Raw genomic sequence first — 18188 nt, 5'->3', positions numbered from 1 at the left:
TCTAATTTTAACATTGCTTGACTGCTCAGTAATGTGGAAGTATTCCTTCTAGTAACACATAAATATAACTGTGTGGGAAATAAGCATTACTTTCCTAGGTGCACCTTGCCTCACCTCTTTCACTCCTAAGATACGAGAAAGTGTTCCTAAGCCTCTTTCAGGCCAGAAACATACATTCTATTTAGTATCTACTTTGAAATCTTCTAGGTCACTCTGTTTCCCTTCCCAGTGAAGTTTAGACCTGCTTAAATTTTTGGTAACTTTTGTTGGAGCTTTATGTAAGCTTTGGTTAGTTGCTGCATTTCCATCATGGTTTTGTATCCTCTGTGCTGTACTTTGTAGGCCTTGAGGATTTGATCTTCTATAAATCAAGTGAAATAAATAAATGGTGTTTTATGTGGACCTCAAGGCAAGTTGGTATTATTGTGAGTTAACTATTTCCTGAAGTCAAACATTCTCCCCCCTGAGAAACTTTTATTTAATCATTCTATTCTGTATTTATAGGCTGCTCAAGAGAAAGAAGAACTTCAAAGGGAAGGTGACAGTTTGGATGCTAAGATCAATAAAGCTGAAAAAGAAATCTATGCTCTAGAAAACACCTTGCAAGTGCTGAGCAGTTGCAACAACAATTACCAAAAATCTTTTCAAAAAGTCACTCCATCTAGTATGTAGGAGTTAACATAATATATGCAATGAAAGCTGTATAGTTGTTTATTTTTTAAATATGTCTTTATTGATTTCAGCAATAGGAAGGGAGAGGGGGAGAGAAACATCAGTGATGAGAGAGAGTCATTGATCGGCTGCCTCCTGCATGCCCTCCACTGGGGATCGAGCCCACAACCCGGGCATGTGCCCTGACCAGGAATTGAATCGAGGTCTCCTGGATCATAGGTCAATGCTCAACTGCTGAGCCAAGCTGATCAGGCTATAGTAGTTTATTTTTTTTAAAAAGGAACGCTGTGAGACATGGAAAACAAAAATGTTACCATGTTTGATTGAGTCAGGACCCCCTACCCCTTAAAATAAGTGCTAAAGTGTTATTTCCATTATTAGTTCTAATGATACAGCATATCACTTCTCTAGGGGATTAATTTTAAGTCTGCAGAAAATAACACATTAGCTGCTCTGTGTCTACTAAACAAGAGCGACTACTACATACACACATACTGTTTTTCAACAAGTAGACATAAGGAATTTAACCTGTCATAAGAAATGTTATGTTTAATGTAAGAGGTTAAGATTGCTTTCTACAGAGTATGTTAAAAATTTAAACTAAAAATTCTTTAAATTCTAGGTCATGAGTATGAACTAAAAATCCAACTAGAAGAACAGAAAAGAGCTGCTGATGAAAAATACAGATACAAACAAAGACAAATCAGAGAGCTACAGGAAGATATCCAGGTAAAGTCTACAGTCCATAGTAGAAACCAACTACCATTATGTCTACTTTCTTGTTACCGTGTACAAACAATTTTTTAGAAAAGTAGATTGTAAGAGATAAGTCTCATTTAAATGAGAAAAAAAGTGATTAAAGCATTAAAATAGTTAAAAATCCCAGTGGTAAGCACAGGACGGACTCCTGATCATCACTTGTTAATTAGTTGATAAATCACTGCTAGTTAATTATGACTTATTCCTCTATCCTTTATTTAATGTACTTTTATTTTCATTTAATTCCTTAAAGATCACCTTAAAGATTGCCTCATAAAAAAAAAACAACCAAAAAATTGAAAGATAAAAATAATCAAGTACAAAGAAGTTACTAAAGCACATAACTGAAAGAGAAAACAGTGTGCTTGGTAAGCAGGCCCTACATAAAATATAGATTTTTTTGTTTTTCTAATAAAGTTGAAGGAACAGAGGAATTGTGAATCTCTGAAAATTGCATGCATGCTTTCAATGGTTATTGTTTATTTTTCCAAGTACCATAAAAATACTTTCCAGTGGAATTATATACAAAACTTAATCCATAAAACCATTATATATATTACTTACCAGTAGAATGTATACTAAATATACAAATAAATGAATTAGGGTCAAATGAATACTGGCAAGTTATAAAAGTTATTTTTGATTTTAATAAATGTTTTAATAATTTATTTTCTGCAGAGCATGGAAAATACTTTAACAGTTATAGAACATTTAACAAATAACGTCAAAGAAAAATTATTAGAGAAGGAGGCTCGTTCACTTCAACTAAGTAGAGAAATTGAGGACCAGAAGCCAAAATTAGAGAGAGTAACTAAACAGGTATTGATATTTTAAAAAAACTGACCTGTCATATTTACATTTTTTGAAGTTCCATATGGTAAACCCAAATCCTCCTCCATCCATTCAAAATATTAAGTTCTGGAAAATAGGTTTATATAATAATTGACTACTTTGACCAACAGTGTGCAAAACTCACCAAGGAAATCCGTCTTTTAAAAGAAACAAAAGACGAAACACTAGAAGAAGAAGACATCAAGCTCCGTGAATTGAAAGAGTTTCACAAGAGCATCGATGGAATGTTAGTCGATGTCACAGGACATGCTGAGCTCCACGCTATCCTTCAAACATACTTTCAACAGGTAGTAACTGTACCCTCTATTAATATATTTCTTAAACACTTCATGAAAATAACTTATGGCATTCATTAGAGTGAAACCTAGTTAAAAATATTCTCCTTCTGAAATGCAGTGGTGCTAATGATCGCTCTTGGATATTCTTCCAGAAAGGTTTGGAGCTGCCTGCAGCTCGCACCAAAGGGAGTGGTCAGAGCTCTCGATCTCCGTCGCAGACTTCACTGTTATCACTAAGGTAAGTGGGAGCTTAAAAAACCACGTCAGCTCACAGCTGCTGCCCTTAGAGAGCCCAGCCCCTTCCACGGGGCACAGCCGTCGGGGCTGCCAGTGCCCTCCTCACCCTCACCTGCCTGCCACTGTCAGAGGCAGACCCAGCCAGCCGAGCAGCTTTCTTTCCAACCTGTGTCTGGTGCCACCTTTTCCATTACTGCACAGAGTGTGCTGTGAACTACCAGCTAATTCAGTAGGATAAAGCAGGGTGAAATTTTAGAGGTTTCATCTAGAATGATCAACCCCGAGAGGGGGTATTTTTAACCATAAAACGGCAACTTAGATGTAGAGACATGGAGTATGATTTTTATTATTAAAACCACACTGTAAAATTTTAAAGTCAAGATTTAATTTATGTTGCTTTAATTTGCTAAAAAGGAAATTATTCCTTACTTTTGCAGTTTAGTGTTACCCAGAATTCTATCATCAGGGATATTCAATCAATACCTGTGCTTCGCTGACAAAAATTAACGATGAGCCTAATTTTTAAATTCCCGATCTCCTACCTTCAGCGGCCACTTAGTTTTTATTAATCCATGTAGGGATTTCACAAAGGCAAAGGAACATGCTAGAGGTTGGTGGGCAGCATTTGAACATTCCTTTACTCTCATAAAACATATATATATATGTATAAATGTGCGTTATATATAAGATCCTCACCGAGGATATATTTATTGATTTTAGAGAGAGAAGGGAGAGACAGACAGACATTGGTCAGTTGCCTCCCGTACACACCCCGACCAAGAATCAAACCCGCAACCTAGGTATGTGCCCTGATGGAAACTGAACTGGAGACCTTTTGGCGTACAAGACAACGCTCTAACCAACTGAGCCACCCAGCCAGGGCAAACATATGTATTTTTTAGACTTAGCATTTCAGGATTATACAGCTAGTAATGATTTTCAAATGACCCCACTATTTTTTCCTGTAAACAGTTCTCTCACTTTCTTCTCTTATATCGTCTATCATTTTAATCACTTTTGCCAGTACCCGAATTCACATGCCCCTCTTTTTGTTACATTTTATGCTTAATGAATTTTGCAAATCCTTAGTGCTTAATGACTCTTATCTCTAAATTAATTATAGTTGAAAACATTTTTCTTATGGACATATTTGTTAAACTATTTTTCTACTGGTTTAAAACTGTCATGTTCATTACCGCTTTTCCTTTTTTAAAAAAACCTAATTTCTTGGTATTAATGGTCATGCTTTAAAATTTATTATTAGCACTATTAATATCGGCTACTTTTTGCTAATTACTTGTGGGATTATGGAATCTTTCACTATTAATGAGGGGAATCTCCATTAAAATATAAATATTGAATTAAATTTACAATAATTGTTTTTTTCTTCTAGGTCATCTAGTTGTACAAGTACTTCTGCTTCTCAGACTTCGATTAAAGTGTTAGAGCTAACCTTCCCAGCCTCTTCTTCGCCAACCAACAGCACTGTTAGGCCAGCCAGTGCTAGCAGTAGTTCCAGTAGTAAAAGCAAAAAGAGCAGCAAGTAAACATTTTAATCTCTTTTGAACACATTATAAACACAAAAAAACAAAAATTTCACTTTTAAAATAGTCAATTCCACTCTATGCTTTTGGGTGCTGTATGATCATATAGAGTTCTACTGAAATAGTTAGAAAATGAAATGACCAGACAAGTTTTATCCAGTGGAAAATGTAAAAACTGGTAGTTAAAAGTCAGGCCAACAAAATGTTTAATTTTCTTACCCTTTTTCCTATTATCTTCTTCACATAGAAGGAAAGCAGTAATACCTGATTTTAAGGTTACATTACATAAGCATAGGGAAAATGTTTTTCACTGTTATTTTTATGTCTTTTATAATAGAAAATAGTTCATTTCTTTATTATTTCATGCTAGCCATGCAACTACACTCAGAAGAAATTTTTAAAGATTCATAAAGAGTTGATAACACTACTGAAATTCTCATTTACCCTATAAGATCCTGAAATTAAGTTTTCTTTATCCAAAGAAATATACTTCCCAGACTTTTGGGGGAGAAATCTGTTAGTTTCTTTGGTATAAATAAAAAAAATTTAACCAAAAAATAGCATTACCCTCATCCCTCCACTGAGAAAACAATTGATGGGAAACAATGTACAATAAAAATGCAGCTCCAATTTTTAGGAATCACTTTAACTCTCATCTTGAAAAGAAGTCAAACACATGAAAGATTTGCTCTCAAGATAGACAACCAAGCATAAAGAATAAGAATGTATTTTCAATATTTTCTTGATTTAATAAACAATATAAAGAAAACTGGGTGTGATTTGATTTGTTATAGGAATGCTAAAATTTAGAGAAGATAGACCACCAGATATGTAATTAGTTACTCCAGTTAACATTTCCTTATAACATGTCCCCAACACTTTGAATTCCCGTAGTACTGTGGAGTATGAACACAATGTTATTAGTTTTCAAATAAATGTATTAGAATCTAAGCGCTTAAATGAGTATGGTTTCCTTCAAACTTTGGAAAAAATATTTATAATTGTCATTGTTTAGGGCTGTCACCTGCAGTTTCTTCTGAAAGGCAGTAGTGGTATTAAGTCTGTTTGGCTGAAACACTGTTCTAATGCATTAGATTTTATAAGATCTAAAAACTGATTAATCTTGTAGTCGCTTTGTAAATTCTTATTCTCTGTCCTATGTTACTTTGTAAATTACTTGGAACTTAAAATAATACTTTACATACTTTTCTATGAAGGCAGGGATCGTATCTTACTAGCTCTGTGATCTTGGGAGTTAGTTTTCTATGCCTTTTTTTCACTTGTAACATAGGCATTGTAAGTTACCTACATAAACGTTTACGGAAATGATCAGATTATACAGAATGCACATGGCCTGATACATAGGATCTGCACAATAACTTCTGCCTGTTATTGAGTTACCACCCAGAGCCTAGCACAGTATCTGTGGGTTAGGCTCTCCAGCCAGCATAGAAGTCTGTTTTTTTTTTTTTTTAAATATATCTTTATTGATTTCCGAGAGAGGAAAGGAGGGGGAGAGAGAGAGATAGAAACATCAATGATGAGAGAGGCATTGATCGAGCCCACAACCCGGGCATGTGCCCTGACCGGGAATCGAACCCTGATCGCCAGGATCCTAGGTCGATGCTCAACCGCTGAGCCACGCCCAGCCGGGCAGAAGTCTGTTAATAAAGTGGAAGTCCCAACTTCAGTGTAACAATGCTAAATGATGAGACTAGGGATCAACCTCTTTATCGCCGCATCTGGAGTTACCTTAACATCCACTTACTTTAAGTCAGTCATCTACTATGGAAACCAAGACACAGCCTGGGTATGTATAGACTATAAACGCTAAGGAAAAAAACTGAAGATACCACTAGGGACTCTTGAGGAGTGTATCCCCAATATTCTTTTTTGCTGTGATGGGTTTCCTGAATACATCCTTAGAAACTGGCGTGTGTATACTTTGTTTAAGTTTACTTTGTCCCAGGAAAGCAGCCCCGGGGAAGATGGAAAAGAGACATCGGGGAGAATTGGGAGGGAAGACCAAAAAACTCCCAAAACCAGAAATGGAGTAACTCTTTCACTGCTAAGAATTTTTTAAACAGGAAAAGGTACTTTATTTTTCTCTAATTAGAACACTTATTCTTAAAACTGTCAGCAAGGTACACTTAAGTACAACCGGATGCAAAGACATTCTTTTTATTTTTTTCAGGTTCTCCCCCCCAGCTATTTATCCCCTCTATGCCCTCTTCCACCATGCCCCCCAAATCTCCACTGTTGTCCATCTCCATGAGTTCTTCTCTTTTTTGCTCAATCCTCCCACTCCCTAACCCCCACCAGGGCTGTCTGCTTGCCATGAGTCTGTCTCTTATTTTGATAGTTCAGCTTGTTCATTCAATTCCACATATGCAAAGATATAATTCTTACACTGAGATGACTATCAAAAACAGAAGCAATCAAGTAACTGAAAAGTGAGTAACTTACTGTGATTTCCAAGTGGGATATATCTCTCATGATGTTGGTTGGCATGGGTGGGGTCCTTTTTCAAATGTTAAAAGAGATATCAGTGGGCATGGTGAGACTGATTGGTATTTGGGGCTTAGTTTTTCTAGATGAATGTATTCTTTATTATTTATTTAGTATTTGGCATTAGATACTTGCATATGGATAATTTAGAAATAAATTCTTGGCCTATTTATAACTTTGCAGTAATTGAATGTGATTTGTACACTATAAGATACTTTGCCCAAGATGTCTAGTCCTGAATTTGAAATGATGTCACTTTAAAAGGTTTGATATTTGCTATTAAGGAAAATGAAAAGGAAAAAAAGCAGAAGGTATCAGAATGGATAACAGATACAAACTTTGGAGAATTCACATTTCATTTTCATTGGAATTCTCATTACTGGAAAAACTTTTGTTTCATTTTTAACAAGTGCAAAATATCTTTTTGTTTTATCATTCATACTTATAGTTACTAAAATGAATTGCAAATTACATGAGATTTTAGTTTTTGAACTGAATCAAAAAACTTATTTATAGTGTTTGGATGCAGAAATGACTTACAATTGAAATCCTTACTTTAACTTAAGACTTGACGGTACTAGTTGACTTTTTAAGTTTATGTCAGCTTTTAGCTACTTATAGTGAACTAGGATAAAAGACCCTTATCACCAAAGAATGTAACGGTCTATTTGTTTTAAAATATTTCTCATTGCAGGTTCTTTGTCCATTAAGAGATGTGACTTCTCACAGTAACCATGGGGAAGAAAAGCAGAATTGCAGGCCAGCTCTAGACTATTTAAAAACATACCTAGTGTGTTCCAAAATGAACATCTGCAATATAGGAGTTTCTGCATTTTCTTTCTTTTTAGAGAATCAGATTTATAGTGTACTTCTCTAGCCATTGCTATATTTTTGCTAAAAGGATTCTTTTCTATTCTGATCTATTCTTGCCTGAAATGTAGTCTCTAAAGTCTTGCCAATGTTTAAAGTTAAAAAATTTCTTAGGGCTATACTGCTAAGCAATGAGGTAGGTAGGTAGGTAGGTAGGAAGAAATGAGGAAAATGGGCCCCTATTAAATTTCCATGGCTTTATTCCTAAGGTGCTTGTTAAGCTGGTACAAAGTCCTTTTTAATTGAGTCAGGCTTTAGAAGCCAATTAGACAAGTTAGATAATCTGTCTACCATTTTAAAACAAAAGTTATGTAAAAATTTACTTAAACAAATGATAAATATGAAATGGTACTTAAAGAATATTTAAATATATCTCTTTCAAAAGCTGAGGGCTTTTAACAAAAAAGAGAATGAAATAATCTTTGATGAAAACAATCCAAATGTTCAGTGCACAAATTTAATTTTCTCTCAAACAGCAGGATAAGGGAGACCCAAGGAATTCTTATACACCATGATACAACGAAGAAACAATACTTTGAGAATTATCTTTAAGTCTAAATCATCAGAGTGAAATACTGTACATAAACATATATATGAAAACCTACAAATCAAGCTGTGAAAGGGGACCTACAATGAAAATATAGTTTGAGAATAGCTAAAAAGCACTTGCTTTATGCCATCTCCACAAATAAAATAACTTTAGGAGCAGATATTTCTGCACTGGACTGTTATGACTAAAAGACCCAAAACTTTTAACAGCCTTTAGTAAGGTAGTGCTGATTCCCTTCGCATATTAATTTTTTTGCTTATTTCCTTTTTCTTTCTCAAATGCAGCTATCTGATTAAATATATTGAGTAAATTTTGAGGTAAATTTTTTTTAACTCCGCTTTCTGAATGCCCTTTGCTACTTGGTTCATCTTCTTCTGGAACCTCTGTTTCAATATCCTCCTCATAATTATCCTCTCTTTCATATTCTCTCTGATTTTTACTTAACTGGTATCTTTGCTCATGTCTACTGAAATCACGGGATCCAGAATAATTATATTTTTTGTATTTTTCAACTGACTTAGAAGAGTAGTCAGCGCTTGCTGGTGAAGTGGAGCACCTCACGGAACCTGGTTCCCACTTTCTATAGTGCTCTTTTCTTCCCTCTGTATCTTTCTCAAATTTTCTATAACCATAATTTTTTAATTTGTCTTCTGGATTCCTAGAGAAGGAATCTGAGGAATCTCTTCTAGTGGAAAAATGTCTTTCATATTTATATGGCTTTTCTGTTTTGCTACTACCTGCCTGAGTTTTAGAGCTATTATAAAAATCTCTTGGGTCTTCAGACCTACCTCCAAAATCATCCGGAATTTCAACTGAAGATGAAGCGACAGGGCACCTATCTTTCTCTTTTGCCTGTTTCTTTTGGTACGGTGCCCTATCTTGCTTTTCCAATAGTTTTTCCACTTCTTGTCTTTGGTTAAGAAAAGATGCTGACGGGTTGGCTGGAACTGGGAAGTACTCATCTTTCCTATTCTGATCTATCTGATTTGAGGATGCCTTAGCTGAATGCCTTTTAGAACTTCGAGAAGACTCGGAACGGTTCCTCTTATGTTTCTTATGCTTTTTGTGACCAGAAGAGGAAGAGGATGAAGAAGAAGAAACCGACTCATCACCAGAAGAAACACTTGAAGAGGAAGAGGTTGATTTTCTTCTTTTCTTCTTTAGCCTAAAAAAGTAGTTAATTCACCAGATGTTAAGTACAAAAATGTTTCTTAATTATCATAAGGATTTTAGTTCTCTTTTGTTGCCCTTAAAGATTTTGTGAAAGCTGTGGCTTAGATAAGCAATCATAATCATCTTAGTTACCATAAGACACAATTTTAGCATCAAGCACTACTTTTGGGGGGGGGAGAACTTGTGTAGATAGCTGTCACTCTAAGCAAATCCATTTCTGCTCAGCACAATGACATTTCCAACATTTCCTTAAAAACAAGACCCGCTGAACACATAAAGGAGAGAATTAAAATTTTATATCTGGCTACCTTGAGTATAGATCATCTCTCCATCTCAGCACTACTGACATTGTGTTGGGAGTGTAGGGTGGCAGTGTGGGGGCGGGGGGTTCCTACAACATCACTGTAGGAAGTCTAGCAGCACCCCTGAACTCTGCCCACTATATGCCAGTAGCACTCTACCAGTATGACAACCAGAAATGTCCCTGGGACAAAACTGCCCCCAGTTGAGACTCACTGTTCTATTTCTAAAACATTTCTCCCTAAAATACAGATAATTAAAATAACATTATATATTTTAAATTTAAGGTTACAGTAATTCTTTCCCCCCGCCGATTTCAAGTCTGAGAATTCCACTTTCTTTAACCTCTCACAGAAAAATTTCTGGTACTCATAATTGCTAAAAACTGATAATGATTTGAAATACTTTTATATTTTTACTTACTTTACCTTCACATGGCACTGTGGTTCAACTCAGTAGCTGCTTTAAGTAAAAAAATACTGAATGTTATAGTTTACCTTTTCTCCTCTTTTAAAAGCTTACGCAACTTTTCTGCACTTGTTTCTATTTTCTTTGTTTTCTGCTTTTCTTCCTTTTCAGCTTGTTTTTCTCTTAATTCCAAAGATTTCTTTTAGAACCCAGATATCGGAAAAAACCACACGTTAAAAAATAGCAGAATGTTTAAAACCCAATTTTCAAAAAACCACCCCCCCCCCCACCAAAAACCAAATGTGGTATAACCAAATCACCACATATCCAGCAGCAAACAAGTATTTTTAACATGTAAAAATTAACCATACAGGTGTTCGGCATTAATCATTGGAATAGCCAGAATAGTATCGAGGACCATATTGCAGTTGGTATTCCATGAAAAAAGGGGAAGCCATTGCATTGGTACCCATAACCCAGAGTGCAAGAAAGGGAAAAATAAAGTTATTTTAAAAAATTGAAAAATTTAAACAGGACACAGATTGTATAATTAAAATTCAAATAAATTCCATTTAGGTGAATTGAGGGGAAATCACCATGTTTAAATACAAACCATTTAAAAAATAGCACAGCCCAGTTGGATGCATGATTACATAAGAAATCATTTTCCAGTTTGAGGATGGGGATGAGCAGCACCAGATGTCACAGACACAGCAGCAACGGTCCGATTCAGAAGAAAATGCATGAGAAAACATCATCATCAGTATTACAGGAAAAGACAGTTTAAAGTAGCTCTCAAAAAGATTTTTAGAATTAACTCAATTACTGTAACCTCACTGAATTTCATAACCACCAGGAAAGATCACTACAAGGACAGTACTCAAAACCATGTACCAAACTTAGGCAATCAGAATTTTCTCATAAGCCTATTTTTACTTTTGAGTACTAACAGATAAGAAAGAAGAGACATTATGAAGCAATGTCAAACCCAATTAGAAAAAACTGTACCTAGAAAGAAACTTTTCATAATGCCTTAAGTAATCTAGAATAATTTTCCACAGAAGAAAGTTAAGTTTGGCATTAATTTCAAGTATCACTAAATTTCTAAGAGGAAATAAAGAATCACCTGCATATATTTATGAAGCTTCTGCAAAGCATCCTCTGCATCTTTAAAAGTCTCATCCAAATCCAAAGCTTTCTTATAGTAACTTTCAGCATTTAAAAATTTTTCTTCTTCTTCTAACCTAAATTTGAGAGGAAGACTTAGCGCTTTTATAAAAACAATAAGTCCTCAAACATGCATACAGGTCCAAGGCTTATATGAGAGAACTTATCACGAAAAACCAGAGTTAGCAACTTACTATCCAAATTGAACAATACCTAAACCATAAGCTTTTTACTATTTTTTTGATAAAGAGACCATGTAAAACCACATAAAACAGAACAAAACCAAACCAAACTCACAGATAGAGCGAATAGATTGGTGGTTGCCAGAGGCAGGGGTAGGGAGTGAGTAAAATGAGTGAAAGTGGTCCAAGGGTAAGACTTTCAGTTTTAAGTCTTGAAAATGTAATGTACAGCATGTTAGAAATAATTTGTAATTATGTGTGATTATGGATGTTAACCAGACTTATTGTGATCACTTTGCAATATATACACACAAGGTGGGGCAAAAGTAGGTTTACAGTTGTTTGTATAAAATATATAAACAAATAAATAATATAAGAATAAACTGTTTTGTGTACTCACAACTGTAAACCTTCTTTTGCCCTACCCTGTATGTTAAACCATCATGTTGTATACCTGAAAGTAATACGTTATATATCAGTTATATCTCAATTTGAAAAACCAAATAAACCCCAAAATAAAAAAATACAAACAAACAGGAATCCACTACTGGTAACTAAAGCCATACTGTAGGTCCAGCATTGGCATTTTAGTATAATGCACGAAAGCACATGATCAACTGACGTCCTCTGTGAACATAACTGCAAAGATCAGGCAAATTCATGAAAGAAAAGAGAATTCTATTTTTAAAAATTAACAGCAAAAAGATGCTATTATAAATAAGTTGGTTTTTAATTATTAAAGCAGGCTGTTAGCAAATTACTTATATTTAAAGTATTATATTCCCTCAAAATGTTTTATGAATTAGACTACTCTATTGGTCATTAAATATTTATGACACAACTACTACGCAAGGTATTATGCCAGCATCTCAGGAGAGTAACATAAGTTATAGTTTTGTTTCTTAATAAGTTTTGTTCTTAATGATTTGCTCGTCCATTTAATCTGAATTTGTGGATTTTACTCGAAAGAGTAGAGCAATAAACCGAATATAACAGTGAAATCTTATTCATAATTAACAACAGCTCTCAATTCATTATTCTGGCATTTTTCTACTAAAATGATGAACTAAATCAGAAGTTAAATTCCTCTCTTAAAATTTCTAGTGTATGTCCAAGGAAAAGGATATTTACCTAATTTCTTGTACCTTTACATTTATATTTCTATGTAATAGAATAGACATTCAGAACAATAAACTCAAGTCACTAAAATATTTTCAATTAGAACCTCAGTAATAGGGAAAAAATGACTAGAAAATTTAAAGAGGACTACATTAAAAAACATTTTCAACTAAAATTGAAACTAAGAATTCTGAATTAAGATGCTATTTCCTTACATTAAGTTTAAGATTTTATAGCAGTTGGTTGAACACTAGGTCTGTACTACTGAACAAAATCTGACACTTACTGCCCTCCTCTTTCTACAAGTGTCTGGCAGAGGTATTTCCTTGCATTCCTGTGAGTTGGACAGTTTTCCAATGCAAGCTCAAAATCTTCTATTGCTTTGTTCAGGCTTCCTTTCGTTGCATATCTAGAGAGGTGAAACAAAATTAGAATTTATCTTGGGGGCTATGTATAAATCTTGTACATATTCACTTTGTAAATATTCCTTAAAACTCATGATCCACTTACAATGCTCCGCGAGCTACCAAAGCTTCCACATTTTGTTTGTCTATTTCCAGAGCCTTATTGTATTCATTCATAGCATCCACGTGGCGCCCAACCTTAAAATAATCAACTCCAATCTTCACACTAAAAATACATTTGTAAAGCATCACAAACATTTCACAGAATATCCAAAGAAATGTTAGCATAGATAAAATTTTAAAGCAAATCAAATTTGGCTAATATTTAGTCTTCCATATGCTTCATATACCTAAAAGCATTTTGCTGTTGGGTAGTTTTGTAACAAATTTTATGAAATCCAGATATCAATATACTAATTCTTTTTGAGAAAAATTATAATGTTGGCTAAAATTTAAGTCTGTTAAGTTTACAACATAACACCATTTACACCTATAAGAAAGCTAATGTAAAAAACTCACTATAATTCATTTATAAACAGATTTGGTCTTAATGATGAAACAAGAATTCTTGTCTTAACCTAACCTTTTAGGCAAGATAATGCAATTATTGAAAGACAAAGTCTTCATACCATTTTAAAGCCCAAGATGCAGACTGTTTCTTTCTTAATGCAGAAGCAAAATCGTCTTCAGAGAAATTTTTGCTATTAAAGAAAATAAAAGTCAAATCGTATACTTTTTTGTAACTATAGTTCACTCTGCCTGACAGGTTAATAACTCAACACTAAAAAAGTGAATCCTGAGCAAGAAATCTGTATTCCATTTACAAAAAAAAATTCTTGAACTTTCAGAAATGACACTTATTCTTAAAAATTATTTTTCTTTAGCATATACACAAAATTCTTAAACATTTCCTAAATCTTTCTCTATTTGGTCACATGATACACATCTCATCACTGATAAGAGACTTAGTTCCAGAAGGAGACAGGATCACCTAGTTCATCTAACCTTTGTCATATTGCTGCCACTAGGCTTAGTATAGCTGAATATGTGCCCCAGTTATGCAGCTTTTGAGCTCCATACGATTCATCTTACCACTTAATAGAACAACACTGATTCACTATACCTTTGTAGGCCTCTCATTAAAGATGGTGGATTAGATTCATCTATTCCTAGTTTTCCTAGAAGGAATTCAACTACTCCTGGATTAGCAAATCCCAAGGAACTTTGCATGATATTATCATAGGATTCCAAAGAATTGCTGTTTAGTTCAACGCTCCTCCTTAAAAAAACACAACAAAAATATAAAAATAGTTAACATAATTAGCATGTCTCATTATTAAAGGAATAACATCATATGGGGTTTAAATACTCATAATTTTGTACATGAAGGTGTGGCAATATCATTATTTGGTTCCTTTTATCAAGTTTGAAGAAATTTAAGGGTTATAAAAATATGATGGACATACTATGAAATAAGAGAAATTAAAATTCTACTCTGTTATCAGAAGTTGGACAAAATTTACTATTTTTTAATCAAGAAACTGTTTTGCAATTAACTACTGTTGAAATAATGTAAATAAATTACCTGTAGTACAAAGGAAGCTCTTCAGAACTAATTACACCTAATTTAATACCAGATAGGTGCGGTGGAAGGGATGAGCTGTATAGAGATACTGCAAGCTTTTCATGGTATCTGTCAATATCCTTGATTCCAGCTTAAAAAAAAAAAAAAAAGAAACCTAAGCCGATTAACAAGAAAATGCATCCCCACAAAAAAATCCCTTCAAGTACTATTCTTATTAAACTACATTTTCAAATTAATAACAAAAATCTGACAACTGTTACTTTTTATTAACATAATGAAATTGATCACCTCGAATGATATCACCAGTTTGGTAATATGATAAAGGATCCCCATGGTTACTGTGAGAAGGCACATCTCTTAATGGACAAAGAGCCTGCAATGAGAAGTATTTTAAAACAATAGACTGTCACATTCTTTGGTGTCTTATCCTAGTTGTTCAGTATAAATAGCTAATAGTTGACATAAATTTAAAAAATCAACTAGCACCCTAAAGTCTAAATTTAAAGTAAGGATTTCAATTGTAAGTTATTTCTGTCCAAACACTACTAAATAAATTTTTTGATTCAGTTCAAACACTCAAATGAAACAAAAATTTGTCCAGTGTGAGAATTCCAATGAAAATGAAATGTAAATTCTCCAAAGTTTATGTCTTTTATCCAGTCTGTGATACCTTCTGCTTTTCTTCCTTTTCATCTGCCTTGATAGAGAGCAAATATCAAACCTTTTAAAGTGACACATCATTTCAAATTCAGGACTAGTAATCTCAGGCAAACCATCATAAACCATAATGTACAAACCACATTCAATTACTGCAAATATGTAAATAGGTCAGAGATTTACTTCTAAGTTATCTATATGCAAGTACCTAATACTGATTATCTTTTAACATTTGAAAAAGGAACCCACCCCTGCCAACCATGGAAACCAAAAAATTCCCAAAACCTGAAATGGAGGAGTAACTCTTTCACTGCTGCTAATTTTTTAAAAAGAAAAAAGTACTTTATTTTTCTCCAATTAAAATTTTTAATTCTCAAAACTGTCAGCAGAGTACACTTAAACACCACTGGATGCAAAGATGTAATTCTTGACTGAGATGACTATCAAAAACAGAAGCCATCAAATAACTGAAAAGTGAGTAACTTACTGTGATTTCCAAGTGGGATATATCTCTTATGATGCCACTGCCTAAACAAATCAACACCATGAAAAACCCAAATTCTCGGATGGAACTAATTCTTCCAATCACTATATCTCCACGCTCAATATCTCGGAAAAACAGCTCTCTCCGATCCATACTAGGTATTTCCATGAACTGCTCTAAAGGTGGCATGACTGCGTAAGGATCTGAGAAAACGATAAACAAAATTACTACCTAGAGTTTTGTGTTCTACTTTACCTGAAGTATGGTTAAACTAACCGCTATCAAAAGATTTTAAGACTCAACTTACCTTCATTGTCTTCATTAACTTCAGAAGTTGCAGGTGCATCAGATTTCCACGAAAGTGCAAAAAGCAAATCTGCTTTTTTGGAAATGAATTTTTGTATTTCAACGTTGTCGACTCTCTTCTCTTTTCTTAAAACAAGAACAACAAAATTTATGAAAACGGGTTTATTTGCAAAAGCTTTTAGTACGCCCAAGCTTCTGCTCACGCCTTTCATCGCCCAATCGGGTCCACCCCAAGGTCCAGCCCGTACTCCTCGGGGAAGAAGTTTTAACTAGGGATTCTCGCACTCGCCAGTCTGTAGCTGGAGGGCGGGGAAACTTAGAAGGGTGACGCCCGCAGCGCCAGGGACGAAAGCCCGAGGGATTTCAGCTAAAAAGCCCGCGCTCCTGCTAGGCAATTACCAGAGGGAGTCCCGCCCGCCGCCCGCCGCCCGCCGCCCGCCGCCCGCCGCCCGCCGCGCGCTCACCCCAGGCGCGGACCCTCCTCCACCCGGCCCTCCGCACCAGCGCCGCGGGCTTCACGTGCCCACGGCCAGGACTCTGCTCCTTCTGGACTCGCGCGCCCGGCGGCAGCAGCGGAGCCCCGACCTGGATCCCCTCCCCGACTCGTTTCATTACCTGCCCTGTACCGGCTGCGGCGGCGGCGGGCCCCGGGCAGGCTCGGCCGCCGACCCCAGGAGGCTCCGGAAGTGCGGATTGTCCTGCTGTTCGCTCCGGAGCAGGGACAGCAATGACGGCCCGTGGTAATTCAGTGACTGCCGCAGAAGGTCGCGGTCCATGGTTAGAAACTGCAGGGCTCGACGGCCGGTGGGCTCCTAGCCTCCTACTACTTCAGCCCGGCCATCCCGGAGGCTGAGCGAGCCGCCGCAGCCGCCGGAAGCACACTTCACGGGCACCGCCAGTTGCCTCCCGGAAGTATTCCGGGGCCGCGCTGGCGTCCCAGGCGTCGGTCTCGCGAAAGTGAGCGAGACTACGGAAGCCGGAAGGACTGGGCGAAGCATTTCTCGAGCTGACGGCTGACGGCAGCTCCAAGGTAGTGATGTGTGTGGGAAGCTAACTTTTTTTAAATTTCCGTGGCATTGTTCTTATATTGCAATGGACCGAGCTGTAATCTAGGGTAAATAATAAGTCATCCTTCAGTTTAGGGAGACGCGTCTAAGTGTGAGTGCCCCGAACCGGTGAGAGCCCCCAGCGAGTTTCAGAGGTTCTCCCTGCAAGCACTCGCTGGTAAGTCGCCGCCGACGTCTCGGCCTCGCCGCCCGGAAACCGCTGCCGGGGCAGGTTCCCTGGTAGGCTGCCGGGCAGAAGAAAGGAAGGACAGGAACCTGTATTAAGCACGAGAATCGTGTTCTCCACTCATAACCCATTCCCTGTTAGTTATTTTAGCATTAACTTAAAACTGTAATGGCTTTAATGCTTAAATATATGCATATATGCTTTATTTTGCATTTTATCTAAGTGGTTTCACAAAATTTAGAGCCCATAAGATTTACTTATGGTGTTGTGTACAATAAGTCAATATACGGTACTTCTGGGTAATTCAAGTGATTTTCGAAGGTAATCGTCACTTAGGCTTTTCCCCGTGTAACTTATTGATTCGAGAACCTAACCACTGTATCTCCTTTAGTCTCATTTAAGAGACTGAGAAACAGGCCCATAGAATCAAAGTACATTGATCAATGTAATCTAACTGGTAAAAGGTAGAGTTAGGATTCCAAGTCGATCTTAATCGACTCTTCAAAGGCAGGGCTGCTGGAGAGTATATTTATCATACAGAAGGACTAACTCTAATTTTGAGAGTAAGTTTTATTTCAGTATAAATTTGTTTTCTTTCAATTGATTAAAATCTGTACCACTTAAGTATGTGTAGCTTAGTATAGTTCTCTTGAACAAAAATAATGGTACCAATTATTCTGCCCCCTCTTCAGTTACATGTCTTTGGGGAGGTCAATTTGCCTTTCACTGTTTCAGCACCTGGACAGAAGACCCAGCCCAGAATACAGTGTATGCCGCCGTACAATTTTGTGAAAAATCCTGGCAAATAAGAAAACAGATTACTGAGACTTGAGAAAATGTAACAAAAAACTATGCAAATTTAAAAGATAATAAATTTCACCCTGGCCGGGTAGCTCAGTT

The 18188-nt window shown here is 36.1% G+C and overlaps 2 protein-coding genes across 3 annotated transcripts in view; one reads left to right on the top strand and one right to left on the bottom strand.

Annotated features, from left to right (window-relative positions):
* Positions 1-5297, top strand: part of CCDC39 (coiled-coil domain 39 molecular ruler complex subunit) — a 35221-nt gene extending 29924 nt beyond the window's left edge. The window contains exons 15-20 of the mRNA XM_081138653.1: positions 505-664; positions 1295-1401; positions 2110-2250; positions 2394-2570; positions 2714-2799; positions 4192-5297. Of these exons, the coding sequence (XP_080994779.1) occupies positions 505-664; positions 1295-1401; positions 2110-2250; positions 2394-2570; positions 2714-2799; positions 4192-4345 (825 nt within the window). The 3' untranslated portion in view covers positions 4346-5297. The remainder of the gene's footprint in view (positions 1-504; positions 665-1294; positions 1402-2109; positions 2251-2393; positions 2571-2713; positions 2800-4191) is intronic.
* A 2605-nt stretch (positions 5298-7902) lies between these two features.
* Positions 7903-17016, bottom strand: TTC14 (tetratricopeptide repeat domain 14). Of its 2 annotated transcripts, XM_081138149.1 has the most exons (12): positions 16671-17016; positions 16057-16181; positions 15753-15952; positions 14897-14981; positions 14609-14738; positions 14147-14302; positions 13653-13724; positions 13130-13249; positions 12906-13028; positions 11278-11395; positions 10241-10350; positions 7903-9435 (listed from the first exon to the last, which is right to left on the bottom strand). In XM_081138149.1, exons 1-12 carry the CDS (start codon positions 16829-16831, stop codon positions 8514-8516), a joined length of 2322 nt encoding a protein of 773 aa, XP_080994275.1. In that variant the 5' UTR covers positions 16832-17016; the 3' UTR covers positions 7903-8513. The 2 variants fall into 2 exon arrangements, with proteins under 2 accessions (XP_080994275.1, XP_080994276.1); XM_081138150.1 differs by lacking the exon at positions 15753-15952 and having other exon boundaries at positions 16671-16928.
* Positions 17017-18188: the final 1172 nt, after the last annotated feature.

Source organism: Miniopterus schreibersii, assembly GCF_964146895.1.
Source record: "Miniopterus schreibersii genome assembly, chromosome: 5".
Taxonomy (NCBI): domain Eukaryota; kingdom Metazoa; phylum Chordata; class Mammalia; order Chiroptera; family Miniopteridae; genus Miniopterus; species Miniopterus schreibersii.
Note: the sequence above shows the minus strand (reverse complement) of the source record. Positions and strands in the feature narration are given on the sequence as shown.

What these genes read in the sequence shown, in the direction of transcription:
- TTC14 (XM_081138149.1), bottom strand. Translation starts at nt 16,831, where the DNA reads ATGGACCGCGACCTTCTGCGGCAGTCACTGAATTACCACGGGCCGTCA. An exon ending in GAGCTTCCTTTGTACTACAG is followed by an intron (nt 14,303 to 14,608) that starts GTAATTTATTTA and finishes TGTTTTTTTAAG; the next exon opens with GAGGAGCGTTGAACTAAACA. An exon ending in AGCTTCATAAATATATGCAG is followed by an intron (nt 10,351 to 11,277) that starts GTGATTCTTTAT and finishes GGGTTCTAAAAG; the next exon opens with AAATCTTTGGAATTAAGAGA.